Genomic DNA, 20,543 nt, shown 5'->3' with positions numbered 1-20,543 from the left:
GGGAAAAGAATTTTCCTTTGAGTCTCATTAAAGGGGCACGTCATAAAGCTGCTCTACTTTCACAAGATTCATGCATCAAGCACGAAAAAGCAATTAAAAATAAACAAAATTTCAGCAATAATTTTATTACATCATTCAATAGTGGAAGCAAAAAAATCTGAGAGGTTCTGGATAAGCACTGGTATATCTTGAAAAATGATCCCTTTTTAAAAACAGAATTACCTGATAGACCTACCATCACCTATAGACGATCCAAATCCCTTAAAAATATTTTAGCACCCAGCAGATTAAAAAATTCCATGGTACCCTGCTCCACTTTGCTCCCTAGGACTATTGGTTCTTACAAATGTGTCCGTCAGCGGTGTATGTGCTGTACCAACATAACTCATAAAGTCTCCACTTACACATCTGCAGTAACCAAAGAATCCTTCAATATTAATAGCTTTCTTAATTGTGGAAGCTCGTTTGTTGTTTATATGTTGGAATGTGCATGTCATCTCCAATATATTGGCCGCACCACGCAATGCTTACGGACAAGGATCAATAATCACAGATTTAATATCAACACCGGTTTTTTTAAACATAGCGTCTCTCGACACTTTTCTACCACACACAATAGCCAGTTCAGTAGTATACTTATCACGCCTATAGAGCAAATTCCACTCAATACTACCAATCGATTCAGTAAGCTTAAACAGCGTGAAAATTACTGGATTTTTAAAATGAAGACCATCCAACCAGATGGCCTTAATGATGTATCAGAGTCCACTCTTGATTAGAAAATAACTCAATTATTAATTAAATAATGAATAATTAATTATTTTACCGTTTGTTTTCTTTTCGAAACCCCATTTATTATCAATTTATCATTATATTATATTACTGTATTGTTATTTAACCTTATACTATACATAGCTTGTTTACTACATTCCTTGTTATTTTCGTATACATTATTGGTGCTCCCCCTCTCTGATATATTTTTAGTTATGTTTTTCATTTGAATTTCACTCATGACATATTGCTCCTTTTCAATTTTGTTGTGCCATTAATTGCAATTTACCGGCTTTTGCCGACTTTACTTTTACTACATAGCCTATATATAACCTTATACTATACATAGCTTGTTTACTACGTTCCTGGTTATTTTCGCATACATTATTGTTGCTCTCTCTCTCAGATATATTTTTAGTTATGTTTTTCATTTGAATTTTACTCATGACATATTGCTCTTTCCCAATTTCGTTGCGCCATTAATTACAATTTACCGACTTTGTTCGTTTGAAACTATAAAGGTATTTCCTATTATTTCTCTGGCATGTCCTGACAGGTATGTTAATATGTGGACTTTTACACTTTTTATAATGTAATTTCTATCTAAAAATTCTTATTATGTGACATCCTGTTCGATTTTTTCTAGTGCCGATGTATCTCTTTCTTTTATTCTTTATTTTTATTATACCATGTACATAGTTTTATATATTTAATTGCATACTCTATGTTTTCGGCCTTTCACTATGCCCAAAGTCTAGCTTGTCCTATGACTATTGTCCTTTATATTTATAGTTCTCTTATATGTATATCGCTGGTTTAGAATTAGTGCCGATAAAATGGCTTTCATTCCAAATGTCATTTTTTCGCACCTAAAGGTTATACCTCTATACCACACATCGTATTTGTGGTTTATATTTATATCTGTATTTATTTGCACTAGTATCTGTGTTCATCCGATTACCCCCGAGCTGCCTTTTATCATGTTGTTTCAGCATCCTTTTGGATACATACCGTGCTGCACTTCCAATGTTCTTCATCATATTGTTTTTATTTCTTTTTCACATTTTATACCCGTCTTTTTCTAGCATTGCAATCGTTTCTATTATATGTCATATTCTTTACTATTGTTGCGATTATCCGTTCTTTCAACCTTTGAACTATGACGTCACTGGAACACCCTGACCTCGTTCACATTGGCGGGTTTTTTTCAACATTGGCATTGCTATTTAAAGAGTGATTTGTGTATGTTCCTTCATGACCTGATGAAGATGCCGGTACGGCATTGAAACGCGTAGTCATATTACCAATAAATTCCATTTTATCATTTACTCTCCCGTATATCATCTATCATTATTCCGAACATTTGTGTCCTTTTGGTCCCATTGAAGTGCAGCAGCGCCTGCGGAGACTCCTTTTCCTGCTCACCTAGTTTACCTATCCAAGCGATTCTGAGATTGTTTTCTTTTATTTTTCTAGGACGTTACGCAATTTCGCAGATTTTCAAGAACATTTCAAAAGGCTATTTTTACAGGGACCAGTGCAGTTGTGAAGTGGCTTTGAGGGCCGTATATATTAGAAGCACCCAATAAGTCACCCCATTTTAAATACTTCACCCCTCAATGTATTCAAAACAGGATTTTGAAAGTTTCTTAACCCTTTAGATGTTTCACAGGAATTAAAGCAAATTAGAGGAGGAATTTACAAATGTCATTTTTTTTGCATAAATTCATTTTGTTTGTAAAACAGAAAGTCTTACCAGAGAAACGCAGCTCAACATTTTTTGCCCAGTTTCTGCAGTTTTAGTAAATATCCCACATGTGGCTCTAGTGTGCTCATGCTCAGGCCTCAGAAGCAAAGGAGCACCTAGTGTATTTTGGGCCCCTTTTTTATTAGAATATATTTTAGGCACCATATCAGGTTTGAAAAGCTCTTGCGGTGACAAAACTGTGGAAATCCCCCAAAAGTGACCCCATTTGGGAAACTACAACCCTCAATGAAATTATCTAGTGGTATAGTGAGCATTTTGACCTCGCAAGTTGATTGCAGAAATTATTGGAAGTAGGCCGTGAACATTAAAATCTACTTTTTTTCAAATAAATTTTTCTATTTTCCACAAGGACTAAAGGAGAAAAAGCACGGCAACATTTGTAAAGCAATTATTTTTAGAGTAAAACAATACCCCACATGCAGTCATAAACGGCTGTCTGGACACACAGCAGGGTTTAGAAGGGAAAGAGTGCGCTTTGGCTGTTGGAGCTCAAATTTAGCAGGAATGGTTTGTGGAGGCCGTGTTGCATTTGCAAAGCCCCTAAAGGGACAAAACAGTGGAAACTCCCCACACGTGACCCCATTTTGGAAACTACGCCCCTTGAGAAAATTATCTAGGGGTATAGTGAACATTTTGACTAGACAGGTTTATTTATTTTTTTCAATAATAAAGGACCTGATGAGGGAAAAGGGGCGATTGTGTTTTATTTTATTACTTGAAATCTTATTTTAGAACTTTTTTTTTTTACCCTTTTTAGTCCCACTATGTAGTGCAATGTATTAGATCTGTCAGTGATTCACTGACAGCAAACCGATTAAGCCTCACCTCCGGGCGGGGCCTAATCGGCTTCCGTAATGGCAGAGCAGGAGGCCATTGTTAGGCCTCCTGTTGCAAAAGCAGAAGTCAGCAGGCCTGCAATTGCATGGTAGAGCTGCTGATCTGCTTCCAACCTTTAGGCGATTGCTGCATCTAAGGGGTTAATGGCAGGAATCGGAGCTGGGGTGCCAATGAGCTGCAAACACCTTAATTGCTTTTTGACCGCTGCATTTAAGGGGTTAATGGTGGGGATCAGAGCAAACTTTGGTCCCTGCCATTACCCCAGGGTGCCATCTGTAACATACAGCCAACACCAGGGCCAACACTCAGCTTCTAAGCCGGTTTCCACCATTGGTCGTATTAATATGGCAAAATGCAGGAAGAACTAGCTTTCCATGACGTATCTATACGACAAATGTCAAGAAAAGTTTAAATATATAAAAATACTTTACTTATAAAAATAGAAGTGACAAAGCAATATACATTACATCAGGATACAATACATTACATAGAGAACAAAACCACATACAGCCGCCTCCTATTCCTACCTTCCTTGGGCACTTCATAATATAAGATAAATCCAGGTCCAAACACTAGACGGTCTCCTGGTACTACGCTTATAACCAAAGCCACATACAATGCCGCCAGACCATCAGTACATGCACCTATAGAGACTCATGTATGTGTGTATATATATATATATATATATATATATATATATATATATATAAAATCTACTCCTCTATAGTCCACATAAGATTCCTAGAATATCTCTGTGTACACATATAAAGTCTGCTGTAATGATATTATACTTATATACATACACAGAAAGCACACATATCAGGAACAGGCTAAGTTACATCATAAGTGCTGATTGTCCAGTTGTGGCAAGGAAAGAGAGGGAGACCCAGAGCTTCACATGGCCTATATTTTCCTATCTCGGAGTTGACTCTGCCCACTCCATTGACTCCACCTTAAGACCACCCATATACCTTCCAATGTGCATCTGTACAGTATAGGTAATCTATTCCCAGTATGCCCAGCTGTCTCTACACCCAGTTTACAATGGATACTTTCTGTACTGAGGTCCATTGAAATGCTAATTAGGCAGTAGATAAGACTATATGACCAAATGGCCTCTGGGTATAATGACCCCTCAATGGGTGAACGCCACTGAACAACATCAGTATATACTATATCCATTTACAGGTATATTTTGTGTGGTCATAAGACAGAGTGTCTGGATGTGAACAATATTCTCCTGTAACATGTAGCCTGAAGATCAGTGACTCCGCACTCCATTCTTGCCAGTGCCAAATAGATTGCAGTTTAGAAAATCCTGATTTTCGGTACATGACCATAACAGTTTCCAAAAGAGGGGAGATGCATTATCTTTGTCATTATCTGCACCTGGAGCGAATTAACTCACTTATGTATTTTTAGATTTTTTTTGTATTGTAATGCAATATTACACTTATTTTCACTTCAGTGATGAGTCATAACATTAAAACCACCTGCCTAATATCCTGTAGGTCCCCCTTCGAGCAACGAAAACAGCTCTGACCCATTAAGGCATGGATTCCAATGAAAATCAGAAATCTCCTTTGGTAATTGGCACTGAGACATTAGCAGCAGATCCTATACGTCCTGTAAGTTGCGAAGTGGGGCCTTCATGAATCAGACTTGTTTTTTCAGCACATCCCACATATGCTCAATCGGAATGAGATTTGGGGAATTTGGTGGCCAAGTCAACACCTTGAGCTGTTTGTCATGTGCCGCAAATGATGCCTGAACAATGTTTGCTGGGTGGTAGGGTGCATTATCTTGCTGGAAGAGGTCACTGCAAATGCCAGAACCCAAGGTTTCCCAGCAGAACATTGCCAAGAGCATCACACTGCTTCCGCTGACTTGCCTTCTCCCCATAATGTATCCTTGTGCTATTTCTTCCCCACGTAAGTGAAGCACATTACCCAGCCGTGCACATGAGGTCAAATAAATGTGCAATTGTAGGTGTGTTTTCAGTGGTGGACCCATGGGCACTCTGACCGGTCTGTGGGTATGTAACCTCAAACGCAGCAAGATGCGATGCACTGTTACATAATTTATATTGTGTTATAATATAAATGTTATTCGATAGAACTAAAGATACATTATGCTGACTATGACTGTTAAGCAAAACGATATCAGCTATTTCAGTACTGGGAATACATGGGTAATGACAGTTGTAAGTATTCCAAATCTAGGCACATATGTCACCTAAACATTAAGACACGCCTATACTCTGGGGTATTTATGACAGACAGAGATGGACATGCAGGTGGTCATCTAGGGGTGGACATCCAGAGGGGGGTCATCCACGGAGACGCCCCAGGACATACACTGATGATTAAGACACACACACACACACACACACACACACACACACACACACACACACAGGCTAAGCAAGATGGAGAAGACAAGTGTCCTATACAATGACTATGTAAGATGATATATTTATTCTGTATTACAATCTAAGCTATATTACAATATGTATCTGTCTATGTATGTATCTCCGCTATAGTATTATTTTTATTAATATATCTAAATAAACTAACAATTTTTTGTATAAGTTTTGTATTCCTCCTATTAAATACCAATCAAGAATATTGAAGGAAACACGGTCAATATTGATTATTTAGTAAGTCCGAAAAAACTACATTTAACATGCACTGTGGGTTCTGACACCTTTCAATCATACCCAGCAATATTTTTTTTCAGCAATTTGTGCTACAGTAGCTGTACTGTGGAATCAGACCAGACAAGCTAGCCTTCGCTCCCATGTGCATCAGTAAGCTATGGGTATACATGAGCCTGTCACTGGTTAACCTGTTGTTCTTCCTTGGACCACTTTTGGTAGGTACTAAACACTACATACTGTGAACACCCCACAAGACCTGTCGTTTTGGAGATTCTCTGACCCAGTCGTTTAATAATTTGGATTTGTCACAGTGGCCCAAACCTTTACGGTTGCCCATTTTTCCTGCCCACACACATCAGCTTCAAGAAATTACAGATTCCATTGTACTGAGATAATCGCTGTTATTCACTTAAACCTGCCAGTGATCTTAATGGTGTGGCCGATCGGTGTATACGCACCTATATACACACATACTCTATGGCTATACCTTTATTGTGGCACTCTTTTGTATTTATTGATCAATTATGTAATGGAATGATTTGTGGTTGCAGTAAAATTTCAGTTAGACACGGTTTTGCATTGCCTATAAAAAGCCTCTTAATAGAGCCATAACATGGATCCACATGTAATTGGACTTCTTGGGGTGCTGTCTTTTATTCATTGGATTACTTCACAGTAAAGTTCAAGCTAGAATGTAAACATTTTACATCAAACTTCTTACCTGTTATTTGTTTTTGAATCTCCTGATTTGGGGTCTTCTTCAAAAGACTGACTGCCTCATGGACGCCTCCTTGATGGCTTGTCTCGTGTTTATTGGGGTTGTTTTTGAAAACAAGATTCCTTAGAGCCCCAGCTGCTGAAAGCTGCACATTTTGATTGGAACTCTTCAAAAGACTTATCAGCTTCTGGATGCCATTGTACTGGTAAACCTGAGAACAGAAAATCAGATACAAAAATTATTTGTGATGTGTCATATAATTATATAAGCTGCGTTCACAAATCGCGGTCAAAAATGTGTATTTTGACGGGAACAGCGATAAAACTGAAACATTTTGCCATAATTTGCGGCAACATGGCGAGGTTTTACTGCAGTTTGCAGAAACAAACAAACATTAAAACACATTTTGACTGTGATGTGTGAGCCCAGCCTCAAAAGGGTTAAAGTAGAACTTATTATTGCATGTGCCCTTATCATTACTTATCTTTAAAACTTGATAATAACCACGTCTCACATTTGAGTGCAATGAATACACAAAATAAAAAATAGATAAACTCACTGCACTAAAAACAAATTTAACTAAAAAAAAAACTATTCTTATCATTTCAGTAGCCATACCTTTCTATTTTTTTTTTAAGACAATTTATTAAAATCAAAAATAATGATGTATTGGCTATCTAGGCAGTCCTTTGTGTTCCAAGATCATTATTTTTCCTTTTTTTTTTATTACATTTTTCTCTATTCCACTTTACTTTCAAAGTTCATTATACCAAACAATTTATATTAAAATATATATTATTCATATTCTTTTATCCCTATTCCCTCCACCCTCATCTAAATAAAAAAGTAAAAAAGGGAGGAGAAAAAAAAGTTTCAATTCTTAGTATTCCACGCCTCTTTCCATTCAATTTCCTTATTTTTAGATCTAAACCATATTCTTTCATATTCCACGATTCTATTTACTATATTTTCCCAGTTCCTTAATGAGAAAATATATTGATTTATGCAAAATTAGTTCTGCAGTACAGTGCCTATTTAATGACCAAGCAAGCTTTTCATCGTCACATTTCAAAAGCCATAACCTTTATATTTTTACAGAGACTTAGCCTTGTGAGGGCTTGTTTTCTGCGGGACGAGTTGTGTTTTTTAATTGCACCATTTTGAGGATATAACTTTTATTCACTTTTTTGGGGAATAATGGAAACAAAAAACAGCAATTCCGCCTTTCTTTTTTGCATCTTAAATTTAAGCCGTATTCCGTGTGGTATAAATAATGTTATAACTTTATTAACTATATTCTGTGAGTCATTATGATAACGACGAGACCAAATTTATAACGTTCTTTTTACTAATGTTACTAGTGTTATTAATTTTGCACAATAAAAACTTTTTTTCAAATAAATAAGACCCATAAAATGTTTATTTTTCTGCCGCAAAGCTGTATGAGGGCTCATTTTCTGTGGGAAGATTTATCATTTTTATTGCTACCATTTTGGAGTAAATACGACTTTTTCATTGGTTTTTATTGCGTTTTTAAGAAGGCAGAATGAACAAAAAACAGCTATTCTTGAAATGATTTTAGTTTTATTTTTTACAGCATTTATTTTTCACCCAACAAGTTTGGGTCGGTACAGACACGGCAATACTAATTATGTGTAGGTTTTTTTATTTTTCATAATAAAGAATTTGTAAGGGGAAAAAATTAATTTTTTATTTTTTTATGTGGGATTTTCAATTTCTTTATAATTAACTTTATTAATCTGTTTCTTTACTTTTTTAGTCCCACTATGGGACATTGCTATGTGATCGTTTGATCACTTTTATAATATACAGATATACTTCTGTATTATAGTGCATTAGGCCTGTCAGTGTAAAACTGAAAGGCATTCTATCAGGCACTGCCTCTGTAGGCCTCCGGGTGCCATGAAAACCATCGGCACCCCACGATGGTCAAAGGGGTACCGATTCTATGACAAAGGGAGCCCCCTCCATCTGAAAATACTTAGATGCTGCAGACGCTATTGACCAAGGCATCTATGCGGTTTAGCACCGATCCAGCCGTTAGAACAGGAGTCTCTAGATTGCACGGAACCAAGTTTAGCCGGCACAGGACACACGTACCGAGCTTATTACTCAGCGGTGTCAAGAGGGAGTGCTGTGGCACAAGTACCCTTAATGAGCGCCATGAAAACGCTTAAGGGCGGTCAATAACCCCTTAACGCTATGTGACATAATAGTACGTCCTGTTAATGCAAAATGACGGACTATTACTTCATGGTGTGAACAGGGTACTGTGTCTGCAGACCATTTTAAAGCAGTGATAGCTTACCGCTATCACTGCTTCAAGGCCAGGACTGGAACTACCCTCCGAACCGGCCAATTAACCCCTTAGATGCAGCGCTTAAAAGCGAGCGCTGCATCTATGGTGTTTACAAGCAGATCCCAATCAAATCGTGGGGTTCCGATGACTGATCTGGCAGACCGGAGGCCTAACAACGAGACAGATTCAAGAATTTATTTTGCTGGCAGTCAATTATCTATTGTTTTCGACGGATCTTACTTTTTATAGATAGATGGGCTCAAAGTTCTTCCTGTCCCTAGCAAACTTTTTATGGCATGGTGGGAAGAAAATTATATTTTCTGCACTACCAATTAGGGCTGGCCGATTTTGTAAAAAAATAGAATCTAGATTTTTTTCAACACTATGAACGATTTTCGATTTGAATCTCAATTCTCAGATTTTTGTTAAATAAACTGAAAAAAGTAAATACCAAGATAGGGTATTTATGGTACATTTAGTAAACAATGTACAGTATATATGGTGTAGTGCATATGAGCAGCAGGAGAACAGTGAGAACTGAGGTAAAATACACATAAGGTCCCATTCACATAAATTTTTTCCTACGGTTAGCATGTACGCCTGGAAAGATCCAGACATATACGCTTAAGGCCCTTTTACACTGGGCAATTATCGGGCAGACAAGCGTTCATAGAACACTTGTTGCCAATAATTGCCCTGTGTAAACAGGGCAGCGATCAGCAGATGGAAGAGCAAACGCTGATTCATCAGTTGATCGTATAGTTTTAAAAAAACTTTAATATTATCGTTGTTGGCAACACATCTGCCGACATGATGATAATGTATGGGGACAAGCAATCGGAGAAAGGATCGCTTGTCCCCATACATAGCTCCTTGTGACTGGAGAAAACAAGCGCCGATCAACGAGCGGTTTTGTTGAACGCGATTGTTGCATCGGCCAAAATTGGCCCTTTAATGTGTCCTTATGTTACAATTTGCCTGGCGTAAATTGTAAAAAATTTGTTAGGCCGCAGTGGTCCTGCTCTTTCCCAGACGTCAGGCCCCTTTCTACAAAAGTGTCGTGGGTGGCGCAAAAAGGGCAAGTCACAATTTGGACAGCAAATTGTGACTTTTGGGCGCTTTTGTGAATTTACTGGTATAGAAAGCTTGATAAATTACCCCTAAAGTCTGCATGTGATTTATGACTGCTCTTTTGACATAACTTCTGTGGCAAGTCTCTTAGATTTATTACCAGCAGTACCACACAGAACTAGTAAACCCCCCTCCCCCGACCCCGTACATTGTATATCACCAGCACTGAGGCTCCTTCACTGATACCCCTCTCTGCTATGGCCTTATGAAAAATGAAGACAAGGAAAACCACTTAGTTCCTGCTGTATTTCAAGGTTTAAGAAGCTATAGGGTATAGCTTCTTAAAGAGGCTCTGTCACCACATTATCTGTTACATAATGTGATAGGCGCTGTAATGTAGATCACAGCAGTGGTTTTTATTTAGAAAAAGTTAGAGTTATGACATATTTTAGATTTATGCTAATGACTTTCTTAATAGACAACTGGGTGTGTTTTTACTTTTTGAACGCTGGGCGTTGTAAAGAAGTGTATGACGCTGACTAATCAGCGTCATGCACTTCTCTCCATTCATGTACTCACACACAGTTGTCGTCACTTACTCACTCATTAACGTTACTGAAGTGTCTTGAGAGTCATCGCTTCCAGCCAGGACGCAATGTTTATTCACAATCCCGACACTTAAAGTTTGTGTGGGACATAATGACAGCAAGCGTGATCTCGAGAGATCACGCTGTAAATTACAGCACAGAGTGATCTCGATGTGTTGTGCTGTAAGTCCCACACAAACGTTACCTAAGTGTCGGGATTGTGAATAAACATTGTGTCCTGGCAGGATGCGATGTCTATACACTCTCAAGACAGTTCAGTAACGTTAATGTGTGAGTAAGTGACAGCAAGTACATGAATGGAGAGAAGTGTATGATGCTGATTGGTCAGCGTCATACACTTCTTTACAACGCCCACTTGGTCAAAAACTAAAAACACGCCCAGTTGTCTATTAAGAAAGTCATTAGCATAAATCTCAAATAGGTCATAACTCTGTCAAAATGTATTGTTTTTCTAAATAAAAACCACTGCTGTGATCTACATTACAGTGCCTATCACATTATGTTTGAGATAGGGCACTTATAATGTGGTGACAGAGCATCTTTTCATTGAAATGCAGCAGGAACTGAATGGGTTAAGAAGCTGCCTGGAAGAACGGGTCTCCGTATAAAACAATCTCTCGACTCACACACAGTGATAGAAACCCATAGTCCTCTCACTCATGCTCACTGTCGGCATTCATTAAAGTAGATGCACTGTGCAGCGTGTCTGCTTGTTAATAAAGCTTTTTTTTTTCTTTGCTCTCCTGCTATGGGGCGGGGCCTGTAACCATTTCACGATTCTGGGCAAATCCAGAATCGTGACAACTTGAAATGGCAAATTAATTAGATTAATCGCCCAGCCCTACTTCCAATCTACTACCTAGTTTTGGTGAGGCTATAGTGTGGTATGGGTGTTACATAGATGACGTGTTATTGGTCTGGGGGCATTATGTTATTCACGGTTGATTTCACACACGTTCGTCTGAATATAGCCTTATATTGTAATTTACAACCAGAATGTCTCACAGGTATGGTAATTTGGCTAGGTGTCACCCACACAATGGTGTCAAGACACCTCCAAGAACATCACTATAGAATAGCGAAACTCCGAAATTACATTGAAAACATGAGGAAAGGAGTCGTGAACCATAAGTACACAAAGAATATATATAATTTTATTGTTACATCAAGATACAAAATATAAAAACACAACGAGGTATTAAAACTGAGAGTAAATAAGTGAATCAGTTATCCAAACACCTCAACACAGGTATGCTATAGGTACTATATGAAAAAGGTTCTGTTAGCTATGAGTTTGTTGGGGGGGGGGGGTTAACGCAGTGCCATCCCATACAGACAATGCTGATTCACTGCAACGGCATCTGCATTATCCTACCACCGAGTACACATGCATATCAAATAGAAAGAAAATTACATCTATAGGATAGACGCTAGTACAGCGTTGAAACGCGTAGCCATTTATGTTTACAATAAACATCTATTTATTTATACATTTCTTATTACCATTGATTATTTATAACAGCCACGCAGCAGCGCCCCATAGGATCCTTTCTTTTTTCACTATCTTCACATGTTCTAATTAGCGGTGACCACCCGGTTCACCGGTTTTGGATCCTGGCAGCAGCACCAGTGGATTTACCTATTGCCTTTATCTACCTCTACGTGGTGAGCATAAAAGACTACGTTTTCTACTCTATTTTTGCCTTATTGACCTGCACAATGTGGCGCCGTGCTTTTTGCTTCTCTGTTCAGCATTGTTAAATGTGATGCTAGGAGTCCGGCTCCATAAATTGTGGTCGGCTTGGGAAATATGGCCGAGACACGCTCCGTATTTCACGGCGCAAACACGGCTGTCTGAATAAGGCCTTAGTTTATTTACACAGTGCGGTCAAATCCCTTCTTTTTTTTTTACACAATTTTTGCTAAATCACGGCAAAATGGTAATTTGAGTGCACTGTAAGAATATAACGGGGCGGGATCTCCACACGGAGCTTCTGCTTCTCATGCTGCATCTTCCCCTTCTGTTATTCCTCTACGATGCTGAAGTTTGTTTCTTATTCGTCCAGGGCCAACAGTCTGATGGGGGACTACAGCCCGGCAGGCCCCTTTTCTTCAACTATGTGGCTGGGCCCCTGACGGGAGTACCACTAGTACGGCCCTGATGACAGCCCTGATTATAAGTGACAGCTAGCACGATTTTAAGGACAGAAGCTGTCAAACCAACCTGATTTGTTTTTATGAAGAGGTGAGCAGAAGCCTAGACAGACGGGCTGTTGTGGATATAGTGTTTTTGGACTTTGCAAAGGCATTTGACACTGTCCCTCATATAGTTCTAATTGGTAAATTAAGGACTATAGGTTTAGAAAGTACAGTGTGTAATTGGATTGAGAATTGGCTCAAGGACCGTATCCAGAGAGTTGTGGTCAATGATTCCTACTCTGAATGGTCCCCGGTTATAAGTGATGTACCCCAGGGTTCCGTGCTGGGACCACTATTTTTCAACTTATTTATTAATGATATAGAGGATGGGATTAATAGCACTACTTCTATTTTTGCAGATGAAACCAAGCTATGTAGTATTGTTCAGTCTATGGAAGATGTTTGTAAATTGCAAGCTGATTTGAACACACTAAGTGTTTGGGCATCCACTTGGCAAATTAAGTTGAATGTAGATAAATGTAAAGTTATGCATCTGGGTACCAACAATATGCATCATTTGTGCTAGGGGGAGCTATTTGGGGGGAGTCACTTGTTGAGAAGCATCTGGGTGTACTTTTAGATCATAAACTAAATAACAGCATGCAATGTCAATCAGCTGCTTCAAAGGCTAGCAAGATATTGTCGTGTATTAAAAGAGGCATGGACTCGCGGGACAGGGATATAATATTACCACTTTACAAAGCATTAGTGAGGCCTCCTGTAGAATATGCAATCAGTTTTGGGCTCCAGTTCATAGAAAGGATGCCCTGGAGTTGGAAAAAATACAAAGAAGAGCAACAAAGCTAATAAGGGGCATGGAGAATCTAAGTTATGAGGAAAGATTAAAATAATTAAACCTATTTAGCCTTGAAAAGAGACAACTAAGGGGGACATGATTAACTTATATAAATAGATGAATGGGACATATAAAAAATATGGTGAAATCCTGTTCCATGTAAAACCCTCTCAAAAAATAAAGGGGAACTCCCTCTGTCTGGAGAAAAAAAGGTTCAAGCTGCAGAGGTGACAAGCCTTCTTTGCTGTGAGAACTGTGAATCTATGGAATAGTCTACTGCAGTGGCTGGTCACAGTAGCTACAGTAGATGGCTTTAAGAAAGTCTTAGATAATTTCCTAGGACAAAAAAATATTAGCTCCAATGTGGAGAAAATTCTCTTTTCCCATCCCTTGGTTAAACTTGATGTCATGTGTGGGCATTATACTGTATGGGGCATCTGTCTGGGCATTATACTATATGGGGCATCTGTGTGGATATTGTACTGCATGGTGGCAGCTATGGGGGAATTATACTGTTTGGGCTGAACCGGGTGTGTATGAGCGGGGATTGGGTGAGATTGGAGGCGTGGCTTAAAAGAAAATTATGCTGCGCACCACATTAATTGTCCCTCTTTGTGATACTTGAAAGTATATCACAGTCTACAGGGAGGGTTGTATAGCACTGTATAGGGAAGTTGTATAGCAATGTCTACAGGGGGGCTGTATAGAACTGTATGGAGAGGATGTATAGCACTGTCTACAGGGGGAGCTGTATAGCACTGTCTACAGTGGGAGCTGTATAGCACTGTCTACAGTGGGAGCTGTATAGCACTGTCTACAGTGGGAGCTGTATAGCACTGTCTACAGTGGGAGCTGTATAGCACTGTCTACAGTGGGAGCTGTATAGCACTATCTACAGGGGGAGCTGTATAGCACTGTCTACAGGGGGAGCTGTATAGCACTGTCTACAGGGGGAGCTGTATAGCACTGTCTAAAGGAGGGGGCTGTATGTTACTATTTACAGGGGGCACCATCTACAAGGCCAGGCTGTGTGTGGCACCCAGGGGAGGGGGGCCCAGTCAAATATTTGCTATGGGGCCTAATGTTTCCTAGTTACGCCCCTGTATGTAACCATGTACTGCCGCTCCAGTCATTCTCTATGGGAGCGGCGGAAATACCCGAACGCTGTACTCGGCTATCTCCGGCACTCCCATAGAGAATGATCTGCTGCTCCATTCAAACAGGGGGAACGGGACCGCTGTGAATAGTGGGGGTCCCAGCTGTCGGGAAAACAAACCGATCAGCAAGTTACCCCCTATCATATGGATAGGGGGTAACTTCTTCTAACCGGAATGCTGTAGGTTTATCTAATATACCACTGTGGTTAACCTAATGACGTAGAATTGATTGTATTAGGGGTACCAGTAAAGTCTGTTATGTAGGAGACAGGATTGGTTAACTGTGGTTTTAAATACTGTGTAGTTTCACAGTGACTTATGCTATAATTAAGAACAACTCTGTTCGAAACGCGTAAGTGTCACGCAACTTAAATGCACTCTGTTCACTTTTTCTCTTTTTTAATGAGTTGCCAATAAAAAGCTATATTTTTTATATAGATGTGCACGTAGTCTTAATCTAATGGATTATCCTTGAAAGCCTGCAAGCCTTCTTTAATGTACTCCTAATGTGTAGGACTACAAGACCTGACGAGACAAGTGTGTTGAGCCTGCTTATTGAACTTCTTCTATTTTTACCATGTCATTATGCAGCTGGGTTTTAGTGTTCCAAACCAGCCTACCTCAAAAACTGACTTTTAGGGAAAAGTTAGTAGAGAAAATTCTCTGCTTCGAAGACAGATAATGATACCACACAAAATCGTTAATAATTAACATTTCCAATATATCTACTTTATTTTGGCATAAGTCCTTTTTTTAGGACGTTAAAAGGCTTCTCTGTGTTGCATTTCTCAAGTGTTCACTGAGAAACGCAACTCAATATTTATTACCCTGATTCTGCAGTTTTTAAAAAATATCCCATATTTGGCCCTAGTGTGCAACGAAAGGAAACCTTGTGGATCTTGGGGACTCTTTTTTTTTTTAATTAGGAAAAACTTAAGAAACCAAACAGACCGTTATGGAAACTACACCCCATAAGGAATTTATCTAGGGGTGAAGTGAGCATTTTGACTTTTACAGATTTCATTTGAATTGGGCTGTAAAAATAGCAAATTACGTTTCCTCCAATTATATTTAGTTTTAGCTTAAAAGATTTTCACACACCAAAATCATACCAACAGTCAAGCATGGTGGTGGTAGTATGATGGTCTGGGTATGCTTTGCTTCTGTAGGACCTAGATGACTTGTCATAAGTGATGGAACCATGAATTCTGTTCTCTATCAGAAAATTCTGTGGGAGAATATCTACTAGTCAGTTTGCGACCTAGAGCTCAAGCACAACTGGATATGAAGCAGGATAACGATCTAACACACAAGGAAGTTAATCTCTAAATGGCCCAAAAGTAAGACAATAAAGGGTTTTAGAGTGGCAAAGTCAAAGTCCTGACTTAAATCCCATTGAGGATAGGCTTTAGGCTATGTTCACACGCTTAACAAAAAACGGCTAAAAATACGGAGCTGTTTTCAAGGGAAAACAGCTTTGGAATTTCAGCGTTTTTTTTTAGCAACTCACATTTTTTACGGCTGTTTTTGGAGCTGTTTTTCTATAGAGTCAAAGAAAAACGACTTCAAAAACATCTCAAGAAGTGACATGCACTTTTTTGCGGGAGTTTTTTTACGCGGACGTTTTGAAAAACGGCCTCGTAAAAAAACTTCCCGTCTGCTTCCGATTTTTCGGCCGTTTACAGCCCAAAAAATGGCCGAAAATAAGCTGTGTGCACATACCCTTAAATGGCTGTTTATGCTCGAAAACCCTGCAATGTAGCTGAATATGAAGCAGGGGTTTAGTGTTCTAAATCTGCCTACTTTTAAAACAGACAATTAGGGAATAGTGTGTAAAGTTAATTTTCTGCTTCTAAGACAGATAATGATACCACTCAAAAGACTTAAGAATTAACATTTCCTTTAGATCTACTTAATGTTGGAATAATTTTTTAAATGTCCTTTTATTTTTTAGGACGTTAGAAGGCTTTAGGCGTTTCACAGGATTTTGCAGATATGCAAGTGTTCAGAAAAACGCAACTCAATATTTATGATGCTAGATTGGATTAGAATTGGGCCATGAAAATGAAAGAAAATATATATTTTAAAAATATGTAGTTTTATTATTATAATTTTTCATTCTCATAAGGGGTAATAGGAGAAGAAAAAAAAAACACAATTTGTTATGCAATTTTTTTCCGAATACAGCAAAAACCCCATATGTGGCCATAACGGCTGTTAGTGCATATAGACATTATAGGGTTAAAAAAAAGATGAAGCACCATTTGGTTTTGTAGCGCAGATTTTGCTGGACTGGTATTTGGGCACCATGTTACATTGCTCTGAGAAACCAGTACAGTGGAAACACCTCAAGGCATTTATCGAGGTGTGTAGTGAGCATTTTGATGACACGGGTGTTTTTTTTACCAGAAATTAATGAGCAGCGGATGGTGCAAATTGAAAATTGAAATCTTTCCACTGATATGCCATTTCAGTGCACAATATGTTGTGACCAGATTTTGCCACTGGAGACACAACCTTATTAACATAAATTGTTAGGCGGGACACTATATGTGGACGTAAACTGCTGTCTGGATGTAACGTCCGTGGTCGCTGACCACGAACTCCTCCCATCCTGTCGACGCCCTTCTCTCCAGAGATGTCTGCACATGCGGCCGTCCTGTTCCGCAACCACCACTAGGGTGCGTTCGCGGGCTCAGTCCAGTCTTAAGGAACCAGAGCGCACACATGTGTGAGATTGAGCTGATTGCTCACAGATCACCCTGGACTATAAGAAGGGCTCTGCCTCTCCCTGCATTGCCTGAGCTTTGTTGTCGGTACCCTAGTCTGTCTTTGCAAATGGTCTCCTAAGTGTTTTTCAGTTCCCAGTGTTTCCCGTTCCTGCTACCTGTAACCTGTGCTATCCTGGTCCAAGTGCCGTATTGAGTTAGAGTCGTGCTGCGCTGAGTACCATGCCTGTCCTGCTACACCACGTCTGGAGCCTGCCTGCTGCCTAGTCCCAGCCGAGCCTAACTTGCTACTGTCTGAGCTACCACAGGTACACCTATACGAACTATAGACTGTGACCTGTGTCCTGTTGGCCAGCTGTCATACCGTTAAGGCGATACAGCCCAGTGAGTCCACGTACCCGTGACAGTAAGCTCAGACCATGGACCCCGCTGGTCAATCCAAGACCATGATGACGTCACAAGAGATGCGGGCGGATATGCTAGACCGTCGGTTTTGACAGGACCAACTACTCCAGGCATTGAACATTATTGCACATCGGCTGGATGTGCAAGCTGCCATTCATCCTACTACACCTCCTGGCAGTACAGATCCTCCGACTACACCTCCTCGCAGAGCTGATCCCCAATTTTCTTTGCCGCTGCCTTATCGCTATGATGGAGACGCGAATACCTGCCGTGGATTTTTGAAGCAGTGCCAGATCCCCTTTAGCCTGAATGCAAGGGCATTTTCGACTGATGGCGCAAGGGTCGCTTTCATCGTCTCTCTCCTCACACGCAGGGCCCTTGCATGGGCGAACCCTATCTGGGAGAGACAAGGACCAGAGACCCGTGACTTCCAGGGGTTCCTACAGACATTTTGCACGGTGTTTGAGGAGCCTGGACGAGTCTCGCTGGCAGCCGCTTCCTTGCTGAACCTACGCCAGGGATACACTTCCGTGGGCGAGTACGCCATCCACTTCCGCACCCTGGCGGGAGAATTGTTGTGGAACAATGAAGCCCTGGTGGCTGCATTCTGGCAGGGACTGTCTCCTGTAATTAAGGACGAACTTCCCGCACGAGATCTGTCGTCTACCGTGGATGACCTCATCCTTCTTGCCGCCCGATTGATATAAGGATCCGAGAACGGTTCCAAGAGGCTCGCCGGGAGGGAGTACTCCCTAGCATGGTTACTACTTTGCAGCAACCCCTACTCTCCTCATCAGCTGTTTCTCCAAAGGAGTCTTTGAAGATGGACCATCTAAAGCGGTCTACCCTGGAGAGACATTGCAGATGCACTTCGGGACTGTCTGTATTGCGGCCTCGGAGACCATCTTGTGCATCTGTGCCCCCAAAAGCCCCAGAGACTAGGGTTGGGTGGAGATTCAACCCTGGGTGAAGAGGGTCTTTTTTCTAAATTGTCCATTCCCGTGACCATAATGTCCGGCGAAAGAACGCACCGGGTCGCTGCTTTTCTGGACTCTGAATCCGCAGAAACCTTCATTCAGAGAGACCTGGTGGATCTTCTCCAGTTGCCCACAACCCCTCTGGAGAGGCCTTCGATGGTTGCATCTGTGAATGGACTACCTCGGCCAGACCCGGTTGTAGCTGTGACCAAGCCGCTGAGGCTCCAAGTGGGAGACCTCCATTTCGAGCTGCTCTCGTTCTTTGTCCTGTGCTGCTGGGCCTGCCCTGGCTCAGACTACATGCCCCAGTCCTGGAATTCTGGAGAGGTTCTCCAGTGGGGTCCCGAGTGTCTCAACTGCTGCCTGGTACAGGTTCATCCGGCTCAGCCTCCTCTTCCTCAGTCCTTGGCAGGATTGCCTTGTAATTATTCTGCGTCCTCGGATGTCTTCAGCAAGAAAGAGGCGGAGACGCTGCCCCCACACTGGGCGTATGACTGTCCTATCGAGCGGATTCCTGATGCATCCCTCCGCCGTGGTAGGGTATATACTCTCTCCTTGCGAGAGACTCAGTCCATGTCCGCCTATGTTAAGGAGAACTTGGAGAGGATCTTCATACGGAAGTCTTCCTCCCCGGCAGGAGCCGGGTTCTACTTTGTCAAGACTACCGGGGTCTCAACCAGATCACGGTAAAAAATAGATACAGTGAAGGAAATAAGTATTTGATTCCTTGCTGATTTTGTAAATTTACCCACTGTCAAAGACATGAACATTCTAGAATTTTTAGGCTAGGTTAATTTTACCAGTGATAGATTATATATAAAAAAAAATAAAAAAAAAAATCACAGTCAAAATTATATATATTTATTTGCATTGTGCACAGAGAAATAAGTATTTGATCCCTTTGGCAAACAAGACTTAATACTTGGTGGCAAAACCCTTGTTGTCAAGCACAGCAGTCAGACGTTTCTTGTAGTTGATGATGAGGTTTGCACACATGTTAGATGGAATTTTGGCCCACTCCTCTTTGCAGATCATCTGTAAATCATTAAGATTTCAAGGCTGTTGCTTGGCAACTCGGATCTTCAGCTCCCTCCATAAGATTTCGATGGGATTAAGGTCTGGAGACTGGCTAGGCCACTCCATGACCTTAAAGAGGCTCTGTCACCAGATTTTGCAACCCCTATCTGCTATTGCAGCAGATCGGCGCTGCAATGTAGATTACAGTAACGTTTTTATTTTTAAAAAACGAGCATTTTTGGCCAAGTTATGACCATTTTTGTAGTTATGCAAATGAGGCTTGCAAAAGTCCAAGTGGGTGTGTTTAAAAGTAAAAGTCCAAGTGGGCGTGTATTATGTGCGTACATCGGGGCGTTTTTAATACTTGTACTAGCTGGGCGCTGTGAAGAGAAGTAACATCCTCTTCTCTTCAGAACGCCCAGCTTCTGACAGTGCAGACCTGTGACGTCACTCACAGGTCCTGCATCGTGACGGCCACATCGGCACCAGAGGCTACAGTTGATTCTGCAGC

At 40.5% G+C, this 20,543-nt stretch overlaps 1 protein-coding gene across 1 annotated transcript in view; it reads right to left on the bottom strand.

The window, feature by feature from the left end:
- Window positions 1-20,543, bottom strand: part of PKP1 (plakophilin 1) — a 443,197-nt gene that overhangs the window by 233,639 nt on the left and 189,015 nt on the right. The window contains exon 5 of the mRNA XM_075850634.1: window positions 6,757-6,964. Coding sequence (XP_075706749.1) covers window positions 6,757-6,964 — 208 coding nt within the window. The remainder of the gene's footprint in view (window positions 1-6,756; window positions 6,965-20,543) is intronic.

This window comes from Rhinoderma darwinii, chromosome 2 (genome assembly GCF_050947455.1).
Source record: "Rhinoderma darwinii isolate aRhiDar2 chromosome 2, aRhiDar2.hap1, whole genome shotgun sequence".
In the NCBI taxonomy this organism is placed as follows: domain Eukaryota; kingdom Metazoa; phylum Chordata; class Amphibia; order Anura; family Rhinodermatidae; genus Rhinoderma; species Rhinoderma darwinii.
The sequence above is the reverse complement of the archived record's forward strand: the minus strand, read 5'-3'. Positions and strand labels throughout refer to the sequence as shown.